This window comes from Polyodon spathula, chromosome 60, assembly GCF_017654505.1.
Source record: "Polyodon spathula isolate WHYD16114869_AA chromosome 60, ASM1765450v1, whole genome shotgun sequence".
Classification (NCBI taxonomy): Eukaryota; Metazoa; Chordata; class Actinopteri; order Acipenseriformes; family Polyodontidae; genus Polyodon; species Polyodon spathula.
Genome location: NC_054593.1, coordinates 842,286 through 867,332, shown reverse-complemented (window position 1 = coordinate 867,332; position 25,047 = coordinate 842,286). Strand labels below are relative to the sequence as shown.

The window sequence follows — 25,047 nt, the reverse complement described above, 5'->3', positions numbered from 1 at the left end:
ACTGGGAGGGAGCGAGGCTGGCTCCAATGTGAATGTCCTTGTGTCTTTTTAGGCTTCCTGACTGACTAAAACTCACCCCACATTCAAAACAATGATATGGCTTCTCTCCAGTGTGAATTCGCTGGTGTTTTTTTAGTTTTTCTTTTTCAGAGAAGCATTTCCCACATTCAACACAGAGATATGGCTTCTCTCCAGTGTGAATTTGTTGGTGTCTATTTAGTTTTCCTTTGGCAATGAAGCTTTTCCCACATTCAAGACAGTGATACGGCTTCTCTCCAGTGTGAATTCGCTGGTGTATTTTTAGGCTTCCTGGCGCATTGAAGCTCTTCCCACATTCAGTACAGTGGTGTGGCTTCTCTCCAGTGTGAATTCGCTGGTGTGTTCTTAGGACTCCTAACTCACGGAAGCTCTTTCCACATTCAGTACAATGATACGGCTTCTCTCCAGTGTGATTTCGCTGGTGTGTTTTTAGGTTTCCTAGCCGGCTAAAGCTCTTCCCACATTCGTTACATAGATGTGATCTCTTTGGCCGGGATATGTTTTCTGTATCCTTAAACAAGTCAACAGACTCCTCTTCAATGTGGACAGGCTCCAGTTCAGTCTCTTGTTTAATGTGGACAGGCTCCAGTTCAGTCTCTTCTTTAATGTGGACAGGCTCCAGTTCAGTCTCTTCTTTAATGTGGACAGGCTCCAGTTCAGTCGTCTCTTCTTTAATGTGGACAGGCTCCAGTTCAGTCTCTTCTTTAATGCGGACAGGCTCCAGTTCAGTCTCCTCTTTAATGTGGACAGGCTCCAGTTCAGTCTCTTCTTTAATGTGGACAGGCTCCAGGTCAGTCTCTTCTTTAATGTGGACAGGCTCCAGTTCAGTCTCCTCTTTAATGTGGACAGGCTCCAGGTCAGTCATCTCCTGTTTAATGCAGATAGGTACCAATTCCAGAACCTGCTCCTGTTTAATGTAAACACACTCCATCTTTGTTCCTTGGCTTTCACCTGGATAAGGCAGTCCTGAAAACAGAAAATGAAATGAAGTATTACTATCTGTTCTCTATCGGTGTGTTTACACTTACAGCTTGGACCTGAATTGGCTTAGACTCTATCAGATTCAAAGATTGTCATATCAACCCCCTCCCAACACACAGAGGCGGAAGTGTTTAAATTAACAGCAAGCCTGTCACTTGTGTCACTTGTGTGTTTCTACACCAAGGTGGATGTTCCGTGCCAATTAAGATTTCATCAGAAATGGAGCGGAGCATCGAAAACGTGCAGAGAATTAAAGAAACAGGTGTTACTGTTTATACTGACATCAATCTACCAACTCCTCATATGGAAATGTAAACAATAACTCCCATTTATTTTCTAAAAGTATTTCATGCACACAGAGAAAGAAGGCAGGTGCACAGTGTTCAGCTACAGAGCCCCACAGCTGTAGAATGATCCGTCACGGTGTGGAAGGGAGGCACCCTCTATTGCTGCTTTGAACCCTTCCACTCAGGTGAGCAGTCTACCTGTTTGAGGTCTGACTGACATATCGTGACTCTCGGCTTGTGTATCAGGATCATTTTACACCAGATTGTTTGATGGGTGAGTAATGTGAAGAAGTTCAACATCAGATAGATCTGTCAACAGAAATACAGTGATTCCCTCTCGACCTGTGAGGGCGCTAAGTAGCAAGAACAGAGGACTGTGGCAGCATTTCCAGTTCAGCATCTTTTACTCTTAACTCTTTGCAGTTTTACTGTATATGAATACTAGTTCACTTTGACTTGGTTATCCAACATTTTTCATTTGTCAAAATTGAAATAACAGGATTTGAGATCAATGCTACTTCCAAATACACCACTGCAAAACATGTCTGTGTAAGATAAACAAGGACGCACTCTTTAAACAAAAGCTGTTTAGTGTCTAAACACAAGTACCAGAATAATATTAATGATCAGGGGTTCAGAACAGAAAGCTGGTCCTGATGTTAAGCCTGACATGCAGAGTGAGATTCATGCAGTTTAATATGTTAACACTAGAACCACCATTAAAGTCTTTTGAACCACTTCAGCAATTAAAACTCACATTTCTGAGTTTGTGAATTTCTCATGCATGTCCGTTCTTAAGTGTTACTAAATATTTGAATGAAATAACCAGTGTTTCAGCTGCAGAATCGTAACAATGAATAAGTTATAAGCACTTGCTCCTTAGAACACCAGAGCAGCTTTAACCATAAACTGAAATCAATAAGAGACAATTTAGTCTGCCCTTTGTAATACGATCAGTCATTGTGAAAGAACGTATTATAATCCTGTTGAGCGCTTGAAACACTGATGAAAGTCAGTCATTCTACACATTGTACATTGTTATTATTATTTTTATTATTATTATTACTATTATCATCTCTGCATAAATCAGTGACCATCGGGACTGATGCTAGATGAAAGCCAGAGAGTGTTTCATTTCACAATGCAATGAAGTATGGTGTGGATCTACTTGATCAAATGGAACGGCAGTATTCTGTCAAAGGTGCTTCTCGCAGGTGGCCTGTGGCTATTTTTTATAATGTTTTGGACCTGGCTTTTGTTTTGTGAAGGAGTGCACCTGCAACACAATCTCCCAGAGGGACTTCATTTTGCAGCTAGCCCTGGAGCTTCGCAAGAAACGTTTTGATCAGAGAAGCGCAATCCGGCTTGCAAATGCCTCTCAACCTTCAGCCAGCGCTGCACCCACTTGCACACGGCAGAAAAGACAATGCCAGGCTGCTAAATGCAACAGAAACAACACTTTGGATGTGTGCGCCTGTTGTGAAAGGCAGTCTGTGGTACATGCACTGGTAGAGTTGAAAAGCGTGTTTTCGGTGTGGATTGTACTAACCAGACCGTTGTAATAGATGTGCCTTTGAAGTCTGTTTCCCTCAAAGCGCATTCAGTTCGCTCGTTATGTTATATTTTTGTTTTATGCTATTTTTATAACTAGTTATTTTTTATAATGTTGTATGTGCAGGCAACTTTCTACACCTGTTTACACAGTAGTTTATTGTGTAATGTTTATTTTATTAGTTTTTCATATTTATGTATAAGTGCTCTTTTTGGAAAAAATGTATCTACAGTGTTTTTGCTGTGCAAATGTTATATATGGTGTTCATAAATAAAAATATGAAGTTGTATCCGATTGTTTGTTTTTCATATCGAAGCTGTTTTAAAATAGACACCAAATGAACCACTGTGGCAGTTATAACCAGTCAGAAATTTTGGCGGTTCTCGTGTTAATTTGAAAATGCACAAAAAAAACTTAATGTAGGCGTTTTAAAGCTAAAACTCTGACTTGTTTCACTTTGTTAATTCACTGCCACATCTGTTTAGTTATTTTTTGCATTCCATCAAGACAAATGATTGCAGAGGTGTCATTTTTAATAGGAGACTGTGAACAAGATGGCTTGCAGTGGGTGAGGTGAGACCAGAAACACAAAAACAAAAAACAAAAAGGTACTGGCGGGGCAAAACTGAAACACTGCAGCCTTCTGTTCTTTTTATTAAATAATAGTAAATAAAAGATTACAACAAACACAAAACAAAAAGGCACGCTGGCCAAACAAACAGAACCAAACAAGCATGGTGCTGATTTTGAGCAGCATGTATAGCAATTGTTTACATTGAATTGGCTTTTACCTCCTCACTCCTCTCTCCACTCGAACACCCTTCTCCAAACAAGCAAAGCTGCAGGCTTTTATATTCTGGCCGAGGGGTTAACTAGCTATTAATGATCGGCCACAATCTGCACGAGTTTAATAAGGATGCGTGACTGTCAGCTAGTTAAACAATCAGTAGCTGATCAGTCACGCATCCTCACGAGGTTTCTAAAATCAAAAATACAAAACAATAACAAACAATGGCAGCTTTTCATCCGCGCCTCAACCAACAATACAAATAATAATACAAATAATAATATAAACAAAGGGGAGGAACACTCCGCACAGAGACTCGGCTCTTTTTCCCTCTACAACAAAAATGACTATTTACAGCAAATGTTTCATGGCAAAAAATTCAGTGTATAAAACACCTTTTTGACCATCATTAACTGCTGCAATAATTAGGGGTGCACAGATAAAGATTTTCTTGGCCGATACCGATAGCCGATGGTTCTCTACCCATATGGACCGATACCGACAATAACAGACAGTACATGTAAGCTATTGTAAACTACTAGAACAAGACATAAGGCCTATATTTAAACTGTTTTACAATTTTGAATGTTAAAATGAACAGATATCGTTTATTTGCTGCATTTACTTCACAAAAAATGGGACAATGAGTGTCTCAATGAGGATGATCACACCTTCACAGCACTGGGGCAATGAGTGTCTCAATGAGGATGATCACACCTTCACAGAACTGGGACAACAAGTGTCTCAATGTTCTTGCGTCATTAGTAAGCGTGCCTAAGCAAAAACGTAATTCTCCACTGGAAAAGAATCAAGCACGAATATTGGTGTACATTAAATGGGCCAAAATAATAAAAACTGCCGATTACCGTGTGCACCCCTATAAATAAAAAACATGTAAACTGCACAGAAATAAAAAAACTTCAAGTGCGTCGTGAATAACGAGATGCAGAATGCAAAGTGCAATCCAAGTGCTTTGAATGAAGTGACTGAACTAACATGATGTCACTTCAGTTTAAAGGTACGTGTATTTGAGCGTACGCATGCTTTCAGCACATTGCCACGAACTGTGTCATTGTAACTAGCGCCACTGCACAGTGCTGGATGCTTTACTAAGAGGAGCATCAACATGAACACAAAAATGATCAGCAGGTGACAGAAAACACTTTAATCCCCATTAAAATGAGCGACAGGATTGTTTGGTCTTGTGATCTGTTCATATGGTCTCATGACAATGTGCTATGGTGCTAGTGATTACAATTAATATGAATATTGAGCTTGTGCATGAGAAGTCATGGGATTACTCTACAATCTCATCAAGTTTACTACCAGTCACGCCCAGAACGCTAATCTGGGCACTTACTATTAAGAAAGGGGCAACGTTTTATACCATAACATACATTTTAAAAAGTTAGCTTTGCAAACAAAGTTTGAACAAAATGTAATATAGTACACAACTTCTATAGAAACTTTACCAAGGAAATGTTAGGGCTGTGACAATTGGTTTTATTTAAACACCATTATTTTGAATCACTAAAATATTTCCCTTTATCGCAAGACAATGTATTATCAGTAACTTGGTATCACAAACCCAAAGAGTCAAAACGTGACGCATTTACAGGATGTGTGACTAAAACATTCATCTACCATTGATACCTGAAGCGTATGGAAGACGGACTTCTAAAAATGTTGCTTTTTCATGGAATAGCCCTTCTAATGTTTTTACTTATTACAAACAAGACTAAATGTTTAGAATGTTACTGCCAGTATAGATTTGAGGCACCTCTGTGTGCAAAGCAATAACTTGCATAAGATTGCTGATTTAAGAAAGTCACAAATGAGTCGTGGAAAAGATCTGAGAAATGAATCTAAAAGCAAGTGAACATCCCTTTTTAATCTGTGACAACAACAGAGACTAAACTCGTAGCATTTCAGATACGTTTCTGTAATATTAAGCAAAAATGTCACAACAATAAAGAAAGCACTGCACACAGTCCCAATCCTGCCAAGCAACACATTAACTGTTCTGACACACTCAGCTACAATTAGACAACAAGCCGAGTACGAAACTGATTTAAAAGTGGAATGAATAAAGAAAGAGAAGCTCACTTCAGGTATTGTCAGTGGGGTGTGCAGCACGGCTCTAGTCACTCGCTCTGACCGTCTCGTCAGTGAACGTGTCCTTTCTTCTCTTCAGATGAGAGCCGTTAGCAGCCACTCCACATCTCAAAATGTGTTAGTCTAGTTCAAGGAGAACAGAGATTTACTTTATACTTCATATATTATTTGCTTTACAGCACTATGAGATTACAAGAATACAGTTTAAATTACTGTGAAAGAAGACGTTCAAGGGGAGGGGACAATTTCACTCCCCAGGTGATCAAGAAAGTGCAACACTGTCTGAAAGAAAGGCTTGTAAACTGGTATTTATTTTAGCCTTCACCAGATATCCTGTAGCAAAATTAAAACGTGTTTCTTTCACACAGCAATATTAAAAACACTGTGTGAGGCTCCACAACACGAGTTTGGAATCGAGGTCTCCCTCAGTGTTTTAAATGATACCAGCAGAACAAAACTAGTAAAGAAAACACAGATACACTAAATTTAAAGTATGTTTTAAATGACTTCAAACTCATTAAATGGACAGAAAGCCGGTTTCCCCTGCGTGTTCAGTAAGTGTGAAACGATGGGATCTGCACAGTATTCACGTTTTGGAAGCGCTCATATTACCATCATTACGGTACACTTCAACGCCCTCGAGGCAGTGAAATATTGTTTGTTACGGAAAATACATTTGATTTCGTTTAAAAATCCCCGATTGCTAGTCTCTGAATTCCCTGCAGGACAAAAATAGCCAGACCGCCAAAGACAATATTTACTCGCGAGAGTTTCTCAACCCAAGAACAATCTGTCTGGAAACCCGCCAATCTGTCAGCACTGGGCCCGCCGCTTCACAAACACAACACACACAAAACAAAGCGCTCCTACCCACACCAACCCGGCCCTTCCAAAATAACACCAGATAACAGCTTTCTGTAGTTTGAAAACACGTTGTAAACTCAATAAAGCCTCGCTTACCTCCTCTCTGCTCTCCCTCAGTGTCTGAGCGGCTCTGCCTCCCACAGAACAGCCAGGGATATACCAACCGCAAAACACAAACCGCGCAGCGCGGTCTGGCAATTCATCTAATACGAACCGCAAAGGGAATTGTGATAACGGATACATTTTAATAAAAAATAAATAAATATTACTTTCAATTTTAACGTCGTAAAAGAGCTGTTTGCAGCTCTATATTTTTCAAAGAGAACGCAATTTGATTTCAGGGCACCCCTCCCCCATGCCAGAGTTGGTGTAGTCATGTCCCATGCTCTGGGCGGGGAGTCTGCGCAGAGCTGCAGATTGGAAAGGGAAGCAAGGAAGAGGAGGTGTGGACGAGTATGTTTAAAATTACAGAACCTCTCGCATTGTACCACGCTGGCCCTGAAGTGCAAAACACAATAAAAAATATTTTGAGGACACAAACAATAAATTGAGGACACAAATATTTTGAGAACACAAACAATAAATTGAGGACACAAAAAATATTTTGAGGAGGCAAAAAAAAAAAAAAAAAAAAAACCACAACACAATGAGATCACTGATGAGAAGGCAGTCTAGAGCAGGAGGAAGCCGAATAGATGCGGTTGGAAATCGGTAAGAAGTGTATATTTGAACCACATCTATTTAAATGTGTTTATTTTTGTAAAATGTTGTGACACATGCTGTATAGCAGATATCAGCCTATTGTTAGAAAAATACTGTTTATTACGACTCTAGTTTTAAGCATACAAAGCAAGGGGCTGTGTCAGAATGCAAATTGTAAAAGGAACAAATTTAGGTAAAATCCACACTTGTAAATCTTAAAAGCAGTGCAAGAAGTAAATGTATTGCCATGTAGCCTTTTTCAGGAATCAAGAACAAAGAAGTGATATCATTAACCTCTTTTCATATTACAGCATTGGGTGTATCCCTTGTTGATTTCTGTATATAATATTGTCTAATAATGTGCATTATTCAGCATTATTTGTTATTTACTTCCATGTAATAAACAGAACTGCTTCAAACCAGACATCACATAGAAAGGAATCCTTGAATGACACACTGCTATATTTTTCTTTAAACATTTGCAGCCATAAATGAGCAAAATTGGCTTGTTAAAATGTTATATTTTAAAACCCAATTAACTGTTCAGCCTATTAAATGTGTGTTTTAGCGGAACATTAACTGTAGAGACAAAATTCTGACCCATAAAGTAATCTGACCCATAAAGTACATAAAATAAGTGATTTGTGTATATAGGATGCTATCCTTTTTATGTATTGGAAAAGTATAAAATGGCTATTCACTTTGTGTAATTTGAAATGCATACCTTTTATTTATTATGAAGTATGCATTTATTTATTTTTAAATAATAAACTCATGTTTATTAAGCCTAATTTTATTTTTCACTTTTCCATAATCAGGCTTAGATGTGTGACATCAGTAAAAGTTGTGCTGTTTTGTTGTTGTCTGCCTGTGAGGCGGAGCTGCCTGACAGGTGCTTTTGGTTGCAAATTTCTGCCTCTTGCAGCCAGTTTGAATATCTTAATGAGGTAAAGAAGCTGCCGTGCAGCGCTTCGCTATTGCTCGTATGCGGCGAGTGTCACTGTAGTAGTCGATATTTTAAGTATACTTGTCAGTTGTAGATTAGTTTATTTCGTTAAACACACAATCCTCAACAAAATGACTGAAATGACTAAGAAGAAAAATATAATGAAAACGTATATTCAATCCCCACAATTACTAAGAAGCGCTTCTGCCCGTACAGATCAGCTACCGAGACCAGCTAATGAGATACACACAGCGAACTTTGAAAAAAAAGACCCTAGATTTACGTGTGTGTGTGTGTATATACACACACACACACACACACACACACACACACACGTATGTAAGATGGATAGCATATTCTGCATTTACCTTTTGATAATAATTTAATAAAAATCATAAACACTGATGAACCTGTGGATATACGTTTTAATATAATCACGTGTGAATGAAGTGGTAATAAAGCAGAAACATAATATTATGATTGCTGAAGTCGAATATTTTCCTGAAATCTTTACTGTGGTCCTAAGAATACACACAGTGGATGCCTAATGTACAGGATGGAATAAGGTTTCTCCAACCCAACCAGCTGTGAAATCCCTTTTGTTCTTCCTCCCTAACCCAAGCAGACTTTAGAGAGAAAGGATCTGGCAACACGACCCCTCCACCCACACGCCTCTTCTTATAATCCTGGAAAGCCTGACGCAGCTCCTGCTCCTCCACTGCGCTTACAGGAACGCTTTCTTCATACGCAATGTAGGCTCTACAAATGTAATCAAAACTATTATTTGAATTAGTATTTTTCCCTTAATTCAGTAATTATATTATAAAAATGTTAAAATAAACATAATAAATCAACTTTCACATATATTCCCATCCTATTACATCATATATTTCCCTAGCTGCAAGTTCATTAAACGTCCCTTCTGTGGATTTCTTTCTCAGAGACAGAAATGCCTTTAGTGCAGCAGTTGACCATATGCTCAATGATTCTAAGGTCATTCCCAAAAGACTGACAGGCTTGACAGCTTGAGGATCCAGAAGGACATTTGGACCCAGTCCTGCTGTATTATCCTCCCTGACTGACTTTGTTTGTCTTAGGCATAATACTGTATACCCTATGGAAATATATACACAACATTACTGATTTATCACCTATATTCATTTTAATATATTTAGCTGTATACTGCATTACAACATATACTTGTACTTAATTTTCATTTACATATTAAGTTTAGCGTATGCATGCCTGTCCTGCCCTCTTCAATACTCATTTACAGTATGCAACTGACAAGAGTACTAGTACTGACCTAAATCACACATTCAAAAACACTGCCTTAAATAGAGAATCTGTATGCAAGAGACAAGACAGGAAAAGACTAACAGTTTATTTGCATAATTACACATCTAATTAATCATACACTATATAATTAATGAACAACAGAAAATATTCAGTTACTTGCTTTAAGTACATTGAAAATGTACATTGCTATATTAGAAACGGTACAAGGGCTTCTATTTTTTATAAGGTTTACAAAAGAATGAATGTGAGGATTAATTATGTGACATTAAGAAAGTTCTTCTGATATAAAGAACTAACAAGCAACACATGATATTCATTTTCCACTACTGTTATCCCATTCACATGGGAAAATATGTAAGGTTTTACTATCATATAAGCCCTGAATGTAGCCTGCCTACATAATAAATTGCAATGCATACAAACTGTTATTTCCCAGTTTTTTGGCCTTAATTAAGTAGATCTATGTTGCACTTATTCATAAAGAAATATATGTGGTATGAGACATTACTTACGTTAAATGTAACGTTAATGTAGAAAAGTAAGGTTTATTTTAAGTCTAACACATAGATTGTCAAAGCGTACAGGAGTAATCAGCAAGGCGAGAAGCTGCAGAACGTGATCGAGGGAGGGGAACTCAGTCGAACCCGAGACCACATCTAAGAAGAAAGCAACACGGGGCAGGAAAGTCTATATAATTAATTATGGCAGCACAGCATACCTCGTGTTTGTTAGATAACTCACAGAGTAATGTGTGCAAATAGCTACAATGGAAACCAAATATTTACGATTCAAATGGGAATCTTATTCATCAGATTATAAGTACGCATTTGATGTACTTTACACTGCAAAACAGGAAAGCAGGCAATGCGAATGAGGCAAGTGGCTCGTACTTTTAAATCATACGAGAAACTCGAACCCAATTAAACTTTTAAGAACATAAGAACATAAGAAAGTTTACAAACGAGAGGAGGCCATTCGGCCCATCTTGCTCGTTTGGTTGTTAGTAGCTTATTGATCCCAAAATCTCATCAAGCAGCTTCTTGAAGGATCCCAGGGTGTCAGCTTCAACAACATTACTGGGGAGTTGATTCCAGACCCTCACAATTCTCTGTGTAAAAAAGTACCTCCTATTTTCTGTTCTGAATGCCCCTTTGTCTAATCTCCATTTGTGACCCCTGGTCCTTGTTTCTTTTTTCAGGCTGAAAAAGTCCCTTGGGTCGACACTGTCAATACCTTTTAGAATTGTGAATGCTTGAATTAGGTCGCCACGTAGTCTTCTTTGTTCAAGACTGAACAGATTCAATTATTTTAGCCTGTCTGCATATGACATGCCTTTTAAGCCCGGAATAATTCTGGTCGCTCTTCTTTGCACTCTTTCTAGAGCAGCAATATCTTTTTTATAGCAAGGTGACCAGAACTGCACACAATATTCAAGATGAGGTCTTACTAGTGCATTGTACAGTTTTAACATTACTCCCCTTGATTTAAATTCAGCACTTTTCACAGTGTATCCGAGCATCTTGTTAGCCTTTTTTATAGCTTCCCCACATTGTCTAGATGAAGACATTTCTGAGTCAACAAAAACTCCTAGGTCTTTTTCATAGATTCCTTCTCCGATTTCAGTATCTCCCATATGATATTTATAATGTACATTTTTATTTCCTGCATGCAGTACCTTACACTTTTCTCTATTAAATGTCATTTGCCATGTGTCTGCCCAGTTCTGAATCTTGTCTAGATCATTTTGAATGACCTTTGCTGCTGCAACAGTGTTTGCCACTCCTCCTACTTTTGTGTCGTCTGCAAATTTAACAAGTTTGCTTACTATACCAGAATCTAAATCATTAATGTAGATTAGGAATAGCAGAGGACCTAATACTGATCCCTGTGGTACACCGCTGGTTACCACACTCCATTCTGAGGTTTTTCCTCTAATCAGTACTTTCTCTTTTCTACATGTTAACCACTCCCTAATCCATGTACATGTGTTTCCTTGAATCCCAACTGCGTTCAGTTTGAGAATTAATCTTTTGTGCGGGACTTTGTCAAAAGCTTTCTGGAAATCTAAATAAACCATGTCATATGCTTTGCAATTATTCATTATCGATGTTGCATCCTCAAAAAAAATCAAGCAAGTTAGTTAGGCACGATCTCCCTTTCCTAAAACCATGTTGACTGTCTCCCAGGACCCTGTTACCATATAGGTAATTTTCCATTTTGGATCTTATTATAGTTTCCATAAGTTTGCATATAATAGAAGTCAGGCTTACTGGTCTGTAGTTACCTGGTTCAGTTTTGTTTCCCTTTTTGTGGATCGGTATTACGTTTGCAATTTTCCAGTCTGTCGGTACCACCCTGTGTCAAGAGACTGATGCATGATCTTGGTTAGCAGTTTGTAAATTACTTCTTTCATTTCTTTGAGTACTACTGGGAGGATCTCATCTGGCCCAGGGGATTTGTTTATTTTAAGAGCTCCTAGTCCCTTTAACACTTCTGCCTCAGTTATGCTAAAGTTATTTAAAACTGGATAGGAACTGGATGACATGTGGGGCATGTTGTCAGTATCTTCCTTTGTAAAAACTTGTGAAAAGTAATCATTTAATTTAATTTAATATGTATATGTAGTAAGGTGAGCGCGCCCCCTTTAAGAAACTGGGCTTAGACCTCGGGGTCAGGGTTATAAACCGGGGCTTGCCTCCTTACCTTCATTGTATGCCCTGCTGCAGACGCTGTGAGTGTGCGATGAAACGAAACAGCCGGGAGCTACAGCGAAGTACCATTTCTACGGAGATTATACGGAACAACCCGCTGTATTAGTTGAGTGTAGAGTTGCACTGTTTTTCTGTCGCCTGATTTCACTTAACTTGTTATTTATGTTTTATTGGTTTGAATTGTTTGCATGGCCAGCTTTGACTGGTGCGTTACTGATAAGGTATAAATGCTGTGACGTGAGTAGTTTTTCGAGATTTACGATTATACTGTAAATTTACAGTATAATCGTAAATCTCAAAAAACTACTCACTTCTAAATCTTTTGTAGTCATTTTTGTATTACTTTAGTATAAGTACATGTTAATTTGGATTCATATGTTGTTTTTTTTCTGACTTTATGTGAACGAAAAGACACAAAAGCTCCCGTTTTCTCATTGGAAATCTTGGTCACAAAAGCAAAATTTGTGGGGAATAATAACCATTTTCTATACTTTTGAGGCATAAGCAATTAGGAAATAACACCTAATACCCAGGAACAATAAATAAATAAATAAATAAATTGTTACACGGTGTAATTCGATCCCATTGTCCAGCTTCCAGGTGGTGTATCTTGGTATCCATCTGCGCATCATTTTTTCAAAGCAGCAGACATAACACCTGCTATCTTCTGAACTCTGAGACTGGGTAGGAGGGCAACTAAATATTGAATTCCCAACAAAAGAATCTGCTGTTTTATCTGCAAGTCTGGGTAACTGACATTTGTCTCAGTGTTATGAAGCCAGATTAAGCCTTCTTGCATTCTATATTTGTCTTCATTTTTATTTTCATAATTTCTTTCTTTACCATTACTGATTTAAACACTTTTGGCTTATTGGTACAGTTGGTTGCTTTAGTGTGGACTATACTATATACATTATACAGTTAAAAAATGTTACCGGCCCAGTCGGGCCTGTGGTGCTTCATAACTACCGGCCGAACTGCGCTCTCTACCGGCCACGGGCCATGGTTAATATCGAACCCTGACTACACCTTACTGACAGTGCTATGACAGGGGGTCATATTGTTTCCCATCCTCTGTCCATGTAGACAGACAGTCAGGCGCACACACACACACAGTGTCAGTGCTATAACACAGTGTCTGTGTATTACTAGCTTCAGTACCCCAGGATTTTCAATTAGGTTAAAAGTATGTGGCAGTTACACGGCAGGGGAGAGTGGGAGAGGGGTGTCCTCCCTCCCACTTGGACATTTTTGAAAAAAAGGGATTCAAATGGTGCATTCTGGCATATTTTATGATGGTTTAGTGCAAGACCAGACGTGGTCTGCTTGTAATGTCCGACCAAGTTGTAGATTAGTGCAGTGCTTTTGGAGCATCAAGGCAGTGTTATTTTTCAGTACAAACAGGTTTAAATTGCAGTTACATTCAGCCAGGTGTTGCATTCGGCATACATGCTACACACCACAGATAACACACACTTTCTTTCCTCTCTCACACACTTTCTTTCTTCTCAAATCCTTTGGTTACTAGGCAATGCTATCTTGAGCACATCTCGAGAACAGAGTCCACATGTGCAATAATATTAACTCAGAGCTTTTAACACCTTCAGTTCACTTTCCTGCACTGCAACAGACACAGAGGCAGACAGAGGCACACAGGCACACAGAGGCACTGGAAGAGAGACACATAGGCACACAGAATCAGAGACATACAGACACACAGATGCACATATGGGCACACATAAGTACTGGAACAGATGGTCTTCTATCACTGCTCCTCTTCTACAGCTGCTCACTAACCTATTCCTCACTCCCTTCTTACACACCCTCTCACTACGTGACCTTGTGATCTAAACTCCTTCTTCAGCTTACTTTACAACTTATTTACAGCATATTTTACGATCCTCCATCCTGTCTCCTCAGGACACTGTTGATAGTGTCTGTGATTAACGTCTGTTTCCCTGAGATGTGGTGCAATTGTTTCACATCCTCCTCTAGCTCTCGTACATCTATCTTTCCTGCACCTCTCTGTTACACTTTGGCATGAACATTCTAGAACAACATTGTAAGAGTTTAGGAATCTGGATCTGCCTTTCCCTCTCCTTCTCTCTTCAAACCCTAACCCTAACCTCTCCTTCTATCTTCTAACCTTAACCCTAACCTCCCCTTCTCTCTTCTAACCCTAACCTCTCCTCTCTTCTCCCCTCCCTGTTTCTTTCAATGTTCTCCTCTTCCTCAACCCCCTTCCACCCTCTCTCTCTCTCTCTCTCTCTCTCTCTCTCTCTCTCTCTCTCTCTCTCTCTCTCTCTCTCTCTCTCTCTCTCTCTCTCTCCACTGTTCTTCTCTTTTCCACTGTCAATGGGAATGCTTATGCCAGGTGTGGACGGATGGTGGGCAATTCACTGACACGGAGACAGAACTTGATTTGTAACGCTGCTCAGGCGCACTGATTTATTTCAACCCGCAGGTGGCACTGTTGTCTGTGGCTTGAGTACCGGCAATGGTAAATAAGACCACAGTTATACCAAACCAGGTACACAGTCCAGTGAAGGTGCACTCGCAGGTGCTCTGGAAATAATAATTACAAAGGACAAAAAGCAGAAGAAAAAAGGAAAATAAACACGGTAATAAAACTACAAAACAAAGGTGCTGCACTCTGCAGTGTTCACCCCGACCGCCGCTGCTCCTAGGCTCATGCGTTCCCTCACTACCCTAAACAATAATCGCTGTCTGCCCAAGTTTTTCCCCGCTGCAAATATAATCTTTCTGTCTTTTTTCTTTAATTATGTATTTCTTTGGCTTGTTTTGTCTGAGAGGGGGCAGACCCGAGGGAACCCCAGAGCATCATTTTGTCGGTGCGGCAACCCCCCAAAGCCCACCCCTTAGCCACTCAGAGAGTGGGAAAGCCCACACACCCTCTTTCCCACCTCTCTGTGTCAATGCCATGACTGACAGGTGGGTATTGTTGGGCTACTGCCCTCCTCCCGCAGCACTATGAATCAGTGCAGGTCTCCCCTGTTACACCAGGTTATCACTATTTAGTATTCGTGCCTGGCGGTATATTACACTTTTACACATATATACAGAACCATATCCACTTGTGTTGAAAATGGACTGTTAATTGAACACAGAAAACTTGTATTACTATCTATTTTACTTCTTTAGATTTTAAAACACTCATGAGCTCCAGTTGTGTTGGTTTGTTTTTTGAGGAGTGTCTGAACCAGGTACACATTCTTACACTGGTGGGTGTGTTCCTCAAGGGCTGTTTCCCAGGTAACGCTGCAATAAAACCTGGAATTGTACTTTGACCTGTACTTTAGACAGACTGCTTCAGGCTAGAAAGCTTACCAAACAGATGGAAAGTTCTTTCAGATTGTGTAATCTTTAGAATACACTTCTCATATCTAAACAATACGGCTGTATTGAAGCTGTTTAAAAAGTTGTTTCCATTTATTCTTCAAGGAGTTTGAAAGCTGAGCTGAAGCATGAAACAGAGTGCAGGTGAAAGTGAAAGCAGGTAAGCAGACTCGAAATCTGTGTCTTTAAAGTTACTATAGCTAATAGAACAGCTCATTTAAACAGTAAGTAGTGTGTGTGTTTTTTTAATCTATTTTTTACCTGGAGCTCAAACCCCATAGATTATGATTGCGCTGGAGAGGAGCCTGTTTGTGAAAGCTATCGAGTCAAACCCCATGGATTATCTTTGAGCTGGAGAGAAGCCTGTTTGTGAACGCTATCAAGCTTCTGAGGTTAAAACTTGAGCCTATTTGTGGGTCCAGCACTAAACACCCTGTGCAGCTCTAATATTTATGAATGACAAACTGGTAATTTTAGTAAAGTTACAATCAGCACTTTAAACTAGTAGAACTGAGTAACACTGAGCACACTGTCAAGTGGCTTGACTTTCTCTGCATAACAAAGATAGTCACTGCTGTCTCTGCCCATACACTGCTCCACAAACTGAGAGCCATTTCAACCAGCTTCTCTCTATAACCCTAACCCATGCATTGCTCCACACAGAGAGCCATTTCAACCAGCTTCTCTCTATAACCCTAACCCATGCATTGCTCCACACAGAGAGCCATTTCAACCAGCTTCTCTCTATAACCCTAACCCATGCATTTCTCCACACAGAATGTCATTTCAACCATCTTCTTGGTTTATTGTATTTGTATCAAGATTTCAAAGGGGTTCAACTAGCCCAGCTTAGCCCAGCTTAGCCCTGGTTAGTGTTTCTGTTAAAGGAATGTTTGCTGTTAATGATGTGTCAATATTAGGGTTAAGCTGCACAGAATATCCATTAACAGCATTGATTCTGAGTACCTGTGGCAAAGTGGGTTGTAGTGCGCAGGTGCAGGAGTGATGCGGTGATCAATGAGAAGACAGACAATGATAATCCCAGTGCAATGATGTTTATTTATAATCCTGGTCTGGTGACCTCAAATAACAGCGATGCCAACGGCTACGATTTGGCCATAGCAGTTACTATTCTGGAGGTTCTGCTATGGCGAAGGGGTACAGTTCTGTGAAAAAGTATTTGCCCCCTGTCTGATTGTCTGCATTTTTACATATTTTTGACACTGAATGTTATCAGATCTTCAACCAAAATCTAATATTAGATAAAAAGGATCCTGAGTGAACAAATAACACAATTTTGATACTTTTCATTTATTTATTAAAGAAATTTATGCAACACCCAATGCCCCCGTGTGAAAAAATAATTGCCCCCTTAGACTCAATAACTGGTTACGCCACCTTTAGCAGCAATAACTGCAACCAAACGCTTCCTGTATTGATCAGTCTCTCACAGCGCTGTGGAAGAATTTTGGCCCACTCCTTCATGCAGAACTGCTTCAACTCAATGATATTTGTGGGTTTGAGCATAAACTGCTTGTTTCAGGTCCTGCACAACATCTCAGTGGGGTTTAGGTCTGGACTAGGCCATTCCAAAGCTTTAAATTTCTTGTTCTTCTACCATTCTGATGTAGACATGCTTGTGTGTTTCGGATCATTGTCTTGCTGCATGACCTAGCAGTGCTTCAGCTCACGGACGGATGGCCTGACATTCTCCTGTAGAATTCTCTAATGCAGAGCAGAATTCATGGTTCCTTCAGTGATGGCAAGTCATCCAGGTCCTGATACAGCAAAGCATCCCCAAATTATGGCACTACCACCACCATGCTTGACCATTGGTATGAGGTTCTTGTGGAATGCAGTGTTTCGTTTTTGGGAGACATAATGAGGCTCATGTTGGCCAAAAAGTTCCACTTTTGACTCATCTGTCTATAGAACTGTAAGGTATCCCTTGCGGTTTGTGTATAGGGAGGAAGTACTCGTCCCACAAGTATGCAATAGCAAAAAGTCTTTATTTAATAGTTCCACAAGTGCTCCAGTGATAGTAGTCCAAAAAGCAACATATTACAGCATTTTCCACCAAAACAACAAAATAAATTCTATTAGCAGGAGTATTATTTCCATATAACACAATATATCAGGGCCCCAGCAAAGGTCTGAACAAACCTCTCACCCTGCCAAGAACTAACTGCTCCCCCAGTCCTCCTTTTAACCCTATTCACCAGATAACTCCTCTGGACCCTACCAACCTTTAATAACAGTGCATCATACACATAACTTATTTGAATTCCCCCCTGTAGCTACAACACAATATTACATAACGTTATGAATTTATACATATTATAATAATTATTAAAATCCCACTTAAATTAATCCTGCAAATCCCCATTAAACTCCATATTCAATATTCTTGCTTTTCCTTTTTCTCCAAAACCCCCCTGCTTGCCACATAAGCAATGGACTGCCCCTTAAGCTGTTTTCCCATAACACTGTGTCCTTGTTGCCTTGCTCGCCCTTACCAACATGGCGTCGCTTTGCCCCCACTTCCTGCCCCAGGAACCCAAACGCTGGTAGGTTTAACGCTGCAGCATGCGTGATGCTTCCAAACAATTACATTCAATCAATTCTAGCATTTTACTTAATCTAAAATACCGTTTAGATTATTCTTAGTTAAAATAGTTCACTATTTGAAAATCCAGACCATGGTTTATTTAGTTATTTTATTTGTTTCTCTTATTTAAGTTTTTAACAACTTGGCAGTACTTTTCCTAGGAGACGTGCACCTCCCCTTTGAAATGTAGTCTGCCATCAGTGCACCAAACCACATAACCCTGTTTTTTTTTTCTTTTTCCTTTGGATAACCCGATCTACCCAACCACCTGCGCCCCACCCATCAATCACCCACAACAGGTAAGTTATATTTTGTTTTGCTTAACATCACTTTCATTTCGCCATGACTAAGTTTATTTGTTATTTCTACCTCATAAACAACACGGCTCAAATAATGTCCCGATGCTTGTGATGTCACCTAATCCATCACAAGAACATTGTTCCAGAACTCTTGAAGATCATCCAGGTGCTTTTTGGCAAACTTGAGACAAGCATTCATGTTCTTCTTAGTGAGCAGTGGTTTCTGCCTTGCTACTCTGCCATGAATCCCATTTTTGCCCAGTGTCTTTCTGATGGTGGAGTCATGAACACTGACCTTGCCGAGGCTAGAGAGGCCTGCAGATCCCTGGATGTTATTCTAGGGTTCTTTGTGACTTCCTGAACGATTTTATGCCTTGCTCTTGGAGAGATTTTTGCAGGACGGCCACTCCTGGGAAGATTCACTACTGTGCCAAACTTTCTCCATTTGGACAATATGGCTCTGACTGTGGGTTGGTGGAGCCCCAGAACCTTAGAAATGGCTTTGTAAACCTTTCTAGACTGATAGGCATCAAAAACTTTTTTTTTTTTTTCCTCAGTGGTCTTCAGGAATTTCTTTTGATCGTGGCATGATGTGCCTAGAACTTGTGTGCTGACAACTTCACTCTGATGGTAAGGGCCAACGTTAGTCAGATTTATATTGGGCAGGGCTGTCTCATAAGAAGAACATAAGAAAGTTTACAAACGAGAGGAGGCCATTCGGCCCATCTTGCTCGTTTGGTTGTTAGTAGCTTATTGATCCCAAAATCTCATCAAGCAGCTTCTTGAAGGATCCCAGGGTGTCAGCTTCAACAACATTACTGGGGAGTTGATTCCAGACCCTCACAATTCTCTGTGTAAAAAAGTGCCTCCTATTTTCTGTTCTGAATGCCCCTTTGTCTAATCTACATTTGTGACCCCTGGTCCTTGTTTCTTTTATCAGGCTGAAAAAGTCCCTTGGGTCGACACTGTCAATACCTTTTAGAATTTTGAATGCTTGAATTAGGTCGCCACGTAGTCTTCTTTGTTCAAGACTGAACAGATTCAATTCTTTTAGCCTGTCTGCGTATGACATGCCTTTTAAGCCCAGAATAATTCTGGTCACTCTTCTTTGCACTCTTTCTAGAGCAGCAATATCTTTTTCATAGCGAGGTGACCAGAACTGCACACAATATTCAAGATGAGGTCTTACTCAGTTCAGATGGGCGAGGTGTGGAACGGATGAGGAGCGCAAGGTGTGTGGTAGCCCCCTTGGGTGGGGCTACACATAAATGTCCTGGAGCTGCAGGCAGTCTTTCTGGCCTTGCAGAGTTTCTTCTAGGAGGTGTAGGGGAGACACGTGTTGGTCTGGACGGACAACACAACCGTGGTGGCCTACATCAACCTCTAGGGTGGTCTGCGCTCTCCCCATCTCCATCGGTTAGCCCACAGAATCTTGTTGTGGGCTTAAGAGCACCTGCGCTCCCTGAGAGCGATACATCTGCCAGGAGCAGAAAACCATCTTACTAGTGCATTGTACAGTTTTAACATTACTTCCCTTGATTTAAATTCAACACTTTTCATAATGTATCCAAGCATCTTGTTAGCCTTTTTTATAGCTTCCCCACATTGTCTAGATGAAGACATTTCTGAGTTAACAAAAAGTCCTAGGTCTTTTTCATAGATTCCTTCTCCGATTTCAGTATCTCCCATATGATATTTATAATGTACATTTTTATTTTCTGCGTGCAGTACCTTACACTTTTCTCTATTAAATGTCATTTGCCATGTGTCTGCCCAGTTCTGAATCTTGTCTAGATCATTTTGAATGACCTTTGCTGCTGCAACAGTGTTTGCCACTCCTCCTACTTTTGTGTCGTCTGCAAATTTAACAAGTTCGCTTACTATACCAGAATCTAAATCATTAATGTAGATTAGGAATGGCAGAGGTCCTAATACTGATCAGACCTGATTGTTAACTAAAGTATTCAAACAGATGACCCTAATTATCCCTTTAATTGGGTTGAGTTAACTAGGGGGCAATAACTTTTTCACATCTGAAGATTGCATGTTTGATTGCCTTGCACACCAAACAAATGAAAGAAGTACCAAACTTTGTCATTTTTTCTCTCAGACTCCCTTTATTTATTACTACAACCTACAAAAAAATCTGACGAAATTCAATGTGAAAAATGTACAAAAATGCAGAAAATCAGACAGGGGGCAAATACTTTTTTTTTTTTTTTTTTTTTAAAGAGGATGTGTGAATCTGACAACATTGATACAGTTCTTAAATAGTGTTTCACTGACAGTTTATCGTTAAATAGCTAAATAGAGCTGGGTTGCTTAGTAACCAGTTTAGGGGTCCTTCAGAAACTGCTGCTCAAATGTCATAGCTGAGCAAGCAGTGTTGTTGAGGCCATTCTCCTGTTTCAAGTCAACTGTAGCACAGCGTGAATGCCGTGCTTACTACGAAATTGTCGGTGAAATGAAATGCGAAGTTTACCAGTTCTGGAAAAACATGGAAATGAGATTCCTAGCTCTTGCTGGCATCATTTTCTGCATAAAAAAAAATGTAGTTGGGGATGAGCGGCGCTACAGAAAGGCATCACATGTACAACATGCTGTATCAGAATAATATGTATACAAACAAACCAAAACGTAAATAACTGTAAACTGTACCACAGCAGAAGCACCAGATACACAGAGAGTCTTTCAACTTAAAACGTTATTTTTTTAAAGGTATGTAAAACCTATACTTTTTATTTGCTGTACATTTTTGCTTATAGTTGTATAAGCTGTGAAACGATTTTACATGATTTCACGAGACTCCTGCAAAGGCAGACGGGGAATGGAGTGCTTTTGTGACTTGGGCGACCGTGTGTTGGTGACAAAGTCGAACAGACAGGACAGGTCCCCTACTGCTGGAAGATCCGCTAGCTGCTTGAGCAGTTGTGGAGAGTAGGGGAGACATCGATAGAGGGAAACCCCACCCCCACCCCCTCGGTGGAGGACCCGTCCCGGCAGCTTGCCTCCCTGCCCAGAAACCGGCGAGAGCACAATGCCAGCTACTGGGAGACAGCTGCCGAGTCACCCCCCGAAAATATGCCGAAAATGCGCCGCTTCCCTTCCCCCAGCCCAATATGATCAGAAAGGACAGAACGGCGTGGTTTCGGAATGACTGGCTGAGAAAGAGAGAAAGAGAGAAAGGAAAGCAGGCGAGTGCCTTCTACTGCGTCCCCCGAACTACGGCATAAGACTACATTAAAACCTGAACCTGATGTTGTGAAAAACATCATAAATAAATATTTAGGTGAATTGTCCCCCTTTTCCAACAGACAGACCAATTGTATGTTTGTTGGTACTGTGTATTGTATTAAAAATAATAATAATCCCGTGACTTCACACACCATTTCCCCCATCCTCCGTGATTCTGAACACATTTAGCGTGACTGTCGTGATTTTTAGACACATTTAGCGTGACTGTCTGTGATTTTTAGACACATTTTTTGTGACAATCTTCTAGCCTTGCTTATCAGTTATTAAACAGGAATCACAAATCAAACAAAAACAAATGTCGCTGTCCTCAATCAAAAAGATTGAGGTTGGTTTGTCAAAAATATCGAGAGGAATTTACCACAGAATGGTCTTTCATTAAAGAAGCCGAGTGTCTCAATCACGTCTGCTGTGAATACTGACTGACGGACTTCTCTGTGAAACATGCTGGGCTGTATCACGCACATAGATACAAAGAAACACCAGCGATCTGACACTCCCCATTACTGTGTTTGTGCAAATGGGTTTTAAGGTTTAACACACTTTAAATAATTCATTAATTATTGGATACTACACAGCATTTTGTGTTTTGATAGTTGTAGAGTAGTAAAAATGTAAATAAAAATGGTTAAATGTTTCTTGGTGTTGTTATTTGTTTATTAAAGTTTTGATACTGCAAAGATACCTGGTAACCAATAACAACAAGAAACAATAATCGCATCACTGGTTCTAACTGTGATACACAGGCAGGCCACTAATCACATCACTAGTTCTAATAATGGTTATTTTATGTGTGCCTACTTAGCCGAAATTAAATAACCAAATCTAAATTGAATAACAAGTAATCCTTTTGAAAAAGGATACGTGTTTTTAGACATCTTAATCTCTTCCTCCTGGGTCGGGAGTCCAGCACATCTCAGACGAGCTTTAAGGAGACTTGTATGTAGTTTTGCCTCATCTTGTCTCAGTTTTGTAAGTGGAATGTTCTCCTCTGCCAGACGTATTTCAACTTGTGCCCATTCAGTCTCTTTCTGAACTACAGTCTTAATTGACTGTCGCCTTCTCCTGCTGATGTAGTGCGATACAAACGCCTCTTTCTTACATCTGATCGTACATTTTCTTGTGAACTGTCACGGTTACCAGATCTGTACAGAAAGGCTAATGAATCTTCAGCTGTGGGGGCTGGAGGATCATCTTCCTGCATTGGCAGTGAGGGATGCCATTGTAAAGAATTACTTTTTAGAAGGTTCCTCTTAAATATTTGACCATTTATTTTGACTTACACATTAATATATGTAATATGATATAAATATGTAATCTCCCCCCACATCTTTATTTCTACATAGCACACAAACACGCAAACACTAAATATGTGGTTTCCTTTTCGCTTGCGTGGATACAAAGCTTACATATGTAAATATTATAACACTCTTTTTGGACATGTATCAAGCGTTTGCAACGTCGCTAAGACCGTAGCGCCGAGCTCACACGGGCCTTAAAATTGCCCTGTATGCATAATGACACTTTTGGCAAGTTAAGGCCATGTTTAGCACCACCAAAATGCACTCCGCCGCTCATTAGCCATGGATTTTGCATGTCAAGCCTTAATTGTAAGTGTGCAAATTGTAGGTGGGGCTCATTTGTAAATGAACTCTGATACTAAAATTAGATTTATGAAGCGGCAGAACAACAGCGCTGGCCCTAAAAGGGTCCACAAATAAGATCGATTTCAAATTGACCTTATTTTGGTGCAAAGAAAAAATTAGAAAGCAGTTAGGAAAGAGCATTATGGCAGCAGTCATATAGGACTTGGAAAATTCACTGTATTTTAAAAAGAAATTCACGAATGACAAAAAAAATAAAAAAAATAATGGAATGTCACGAAACCGACAATTTTGGTTTTATCCGTCTTTTATATTATATAAGCCAAGACACTTAGTCATTGCCTCTCCAAATGACCTACCTGTTGTTCAATTGAGGTAGCACATTTGGAAGGGAGGCGCTATTTTTCAGACTAGTCTCTTCATTTTTAAGGTTTCAGAACACTGACAGTGGTCCTCAAAGTAATTTTGGCACGGGCATAAATTGATCTTTCTTGGCTGTTAGCAGGCACACTAACCATTGCATAGGTTCTTATCTTACACACTGCCTTATATTCTTTTAAGAGTTTTAGTGGGGTTATTCTTGGTTCACTCTGATAAAGCCAAGTCTCAAGAAGTAATTGTGCGTGCTGCGCTTATATTTTAAACAATTTATATAAAATATGCAATGCAAATATTTGTAAATAGCATGTTTACACAGATAACTGAATAAATGTCTAGATAGCGTCTCGCTTTGTTTCAATTTAACAAATTTGTCAACACTACTCCCTTTTAAAAATCGCTCATCTCCAGTACAGTTATTCAGAGAAAGTGGATTCGTAACTAAACATACTACGGTGTCCCCCTTGTCTGGTGAAATTTAAAAAAATATAGGAGAGAGAAAATTTAATTCTACATATTGAAATATATTTTTCTCAATAACAGTCGGCGAAATTCAGTGCTTAGCCGGCATATTAACACCCGCCTCTGCTCACGAATGATTGGACAGCTGTCAGATTTTTCACTTTCCCATTGGCTACTCGCTCGCCTTCAATTTTCAAGCAGAATATCGTGAACGGCCTCTGCTTGCTTATGATTGGACAGCTGAGTAAAACTTGGCAGATATTTGACTCTCCTATTGGTTAAACTTACAGTCGGTACCTGCACCTGAAACAGACACAGTTTATGTCCCACCCAGCTTAATTATTTTTGGGCTACCGCAGAAACAATGCAGATATTCAATTGGTTGCTCATATCGCAAAAGCCTTTCATGAAAAAAAAAAAGAAATGTTGAGTACGTACAAGCACAGCATAAGCGAGCAGCGCTGTCAACAGACTGCTGTGACGCTATTGTTGGAAAACGTGCTTAAAGCTTAATTTATTTTCCCACGCAACGACCCGTCAGCAGTGTGTTCATGACCCATAATTTAAGCACAGCTGCTGCGGGCACGACTTTGAGGACCACTGTTCTATGATCATTTAAAAACTAAATCCACCTCTGCAGTAGCAGGGCTGGCAAAAATTTACTAATGGTACTTGCCCCTTGGGCAGTCCAAATGTCAAGTTGCCCATAATTGTCCAAAGACCGAATCCTGTCTTCTGACAGTGAGGGAAGCATGCTCACAGAGTTCAGTTTGATCCCCAGGAACACTGTGGACTGAGACGGTA

At 39.8% G+C, this 25,047-nt stretch overlaps 1 protein-coding gene and 1 long non-coding RNA gene across 7 annotated transcripts in view; one reads left to right on the top strand and one right to left on the bottom strand.

Moving 5' to 3' along the window:
- Window positions 1–822: 822 nt before the first annotated feature.
- LOC121307902 lies at window positions 823–6,915 on the bottom strand. Its single transcript, XR_005948399.1, has 3 exons — window positions 6,722–6,915; window positions 5,753–5,884; window positions 823–1,005 (listed from the first exon to the last, which is right to left on the bottom strand). It is a non-coding gene; the product is annotated as an uncharacterized LOC121307902 (long non-coding RNA).
- Window positions 6,916–7,043: 128 nt separating this feature from the next.
- LOC121307894 (butyrophilin subfamily 1 member A1-like) overlaps window positions 7,044–25,047 on the top strand; it is a 40,589-nt gene continuing 22,585 nt past the window's right edge. For 3 of the 6 annotated variants that reach the window (XM_041240222.1, XM_041240221.1, XM_041240217.1), the window contains exon 1: window positions 7,044–7,336. In XM_041240222.1, the coding sequence (XP_041096156.1) occupies window positions 7,321–7,336 (16 nt within the window). In that variant the 5' untranslated portion in view covers window positions 7,044–7,320. Of the gene's footprint in view, window positions 7,337–15,745; window positions 15,801–18,352; window positions 18,548–19,148; window positions 19,178–25,047 lie in introns of those variants that run through there. The other 3 variants (XM_041240218.1, XM_041240220.1, XM_041240219.1) reach the window with 3 other exon arrangements.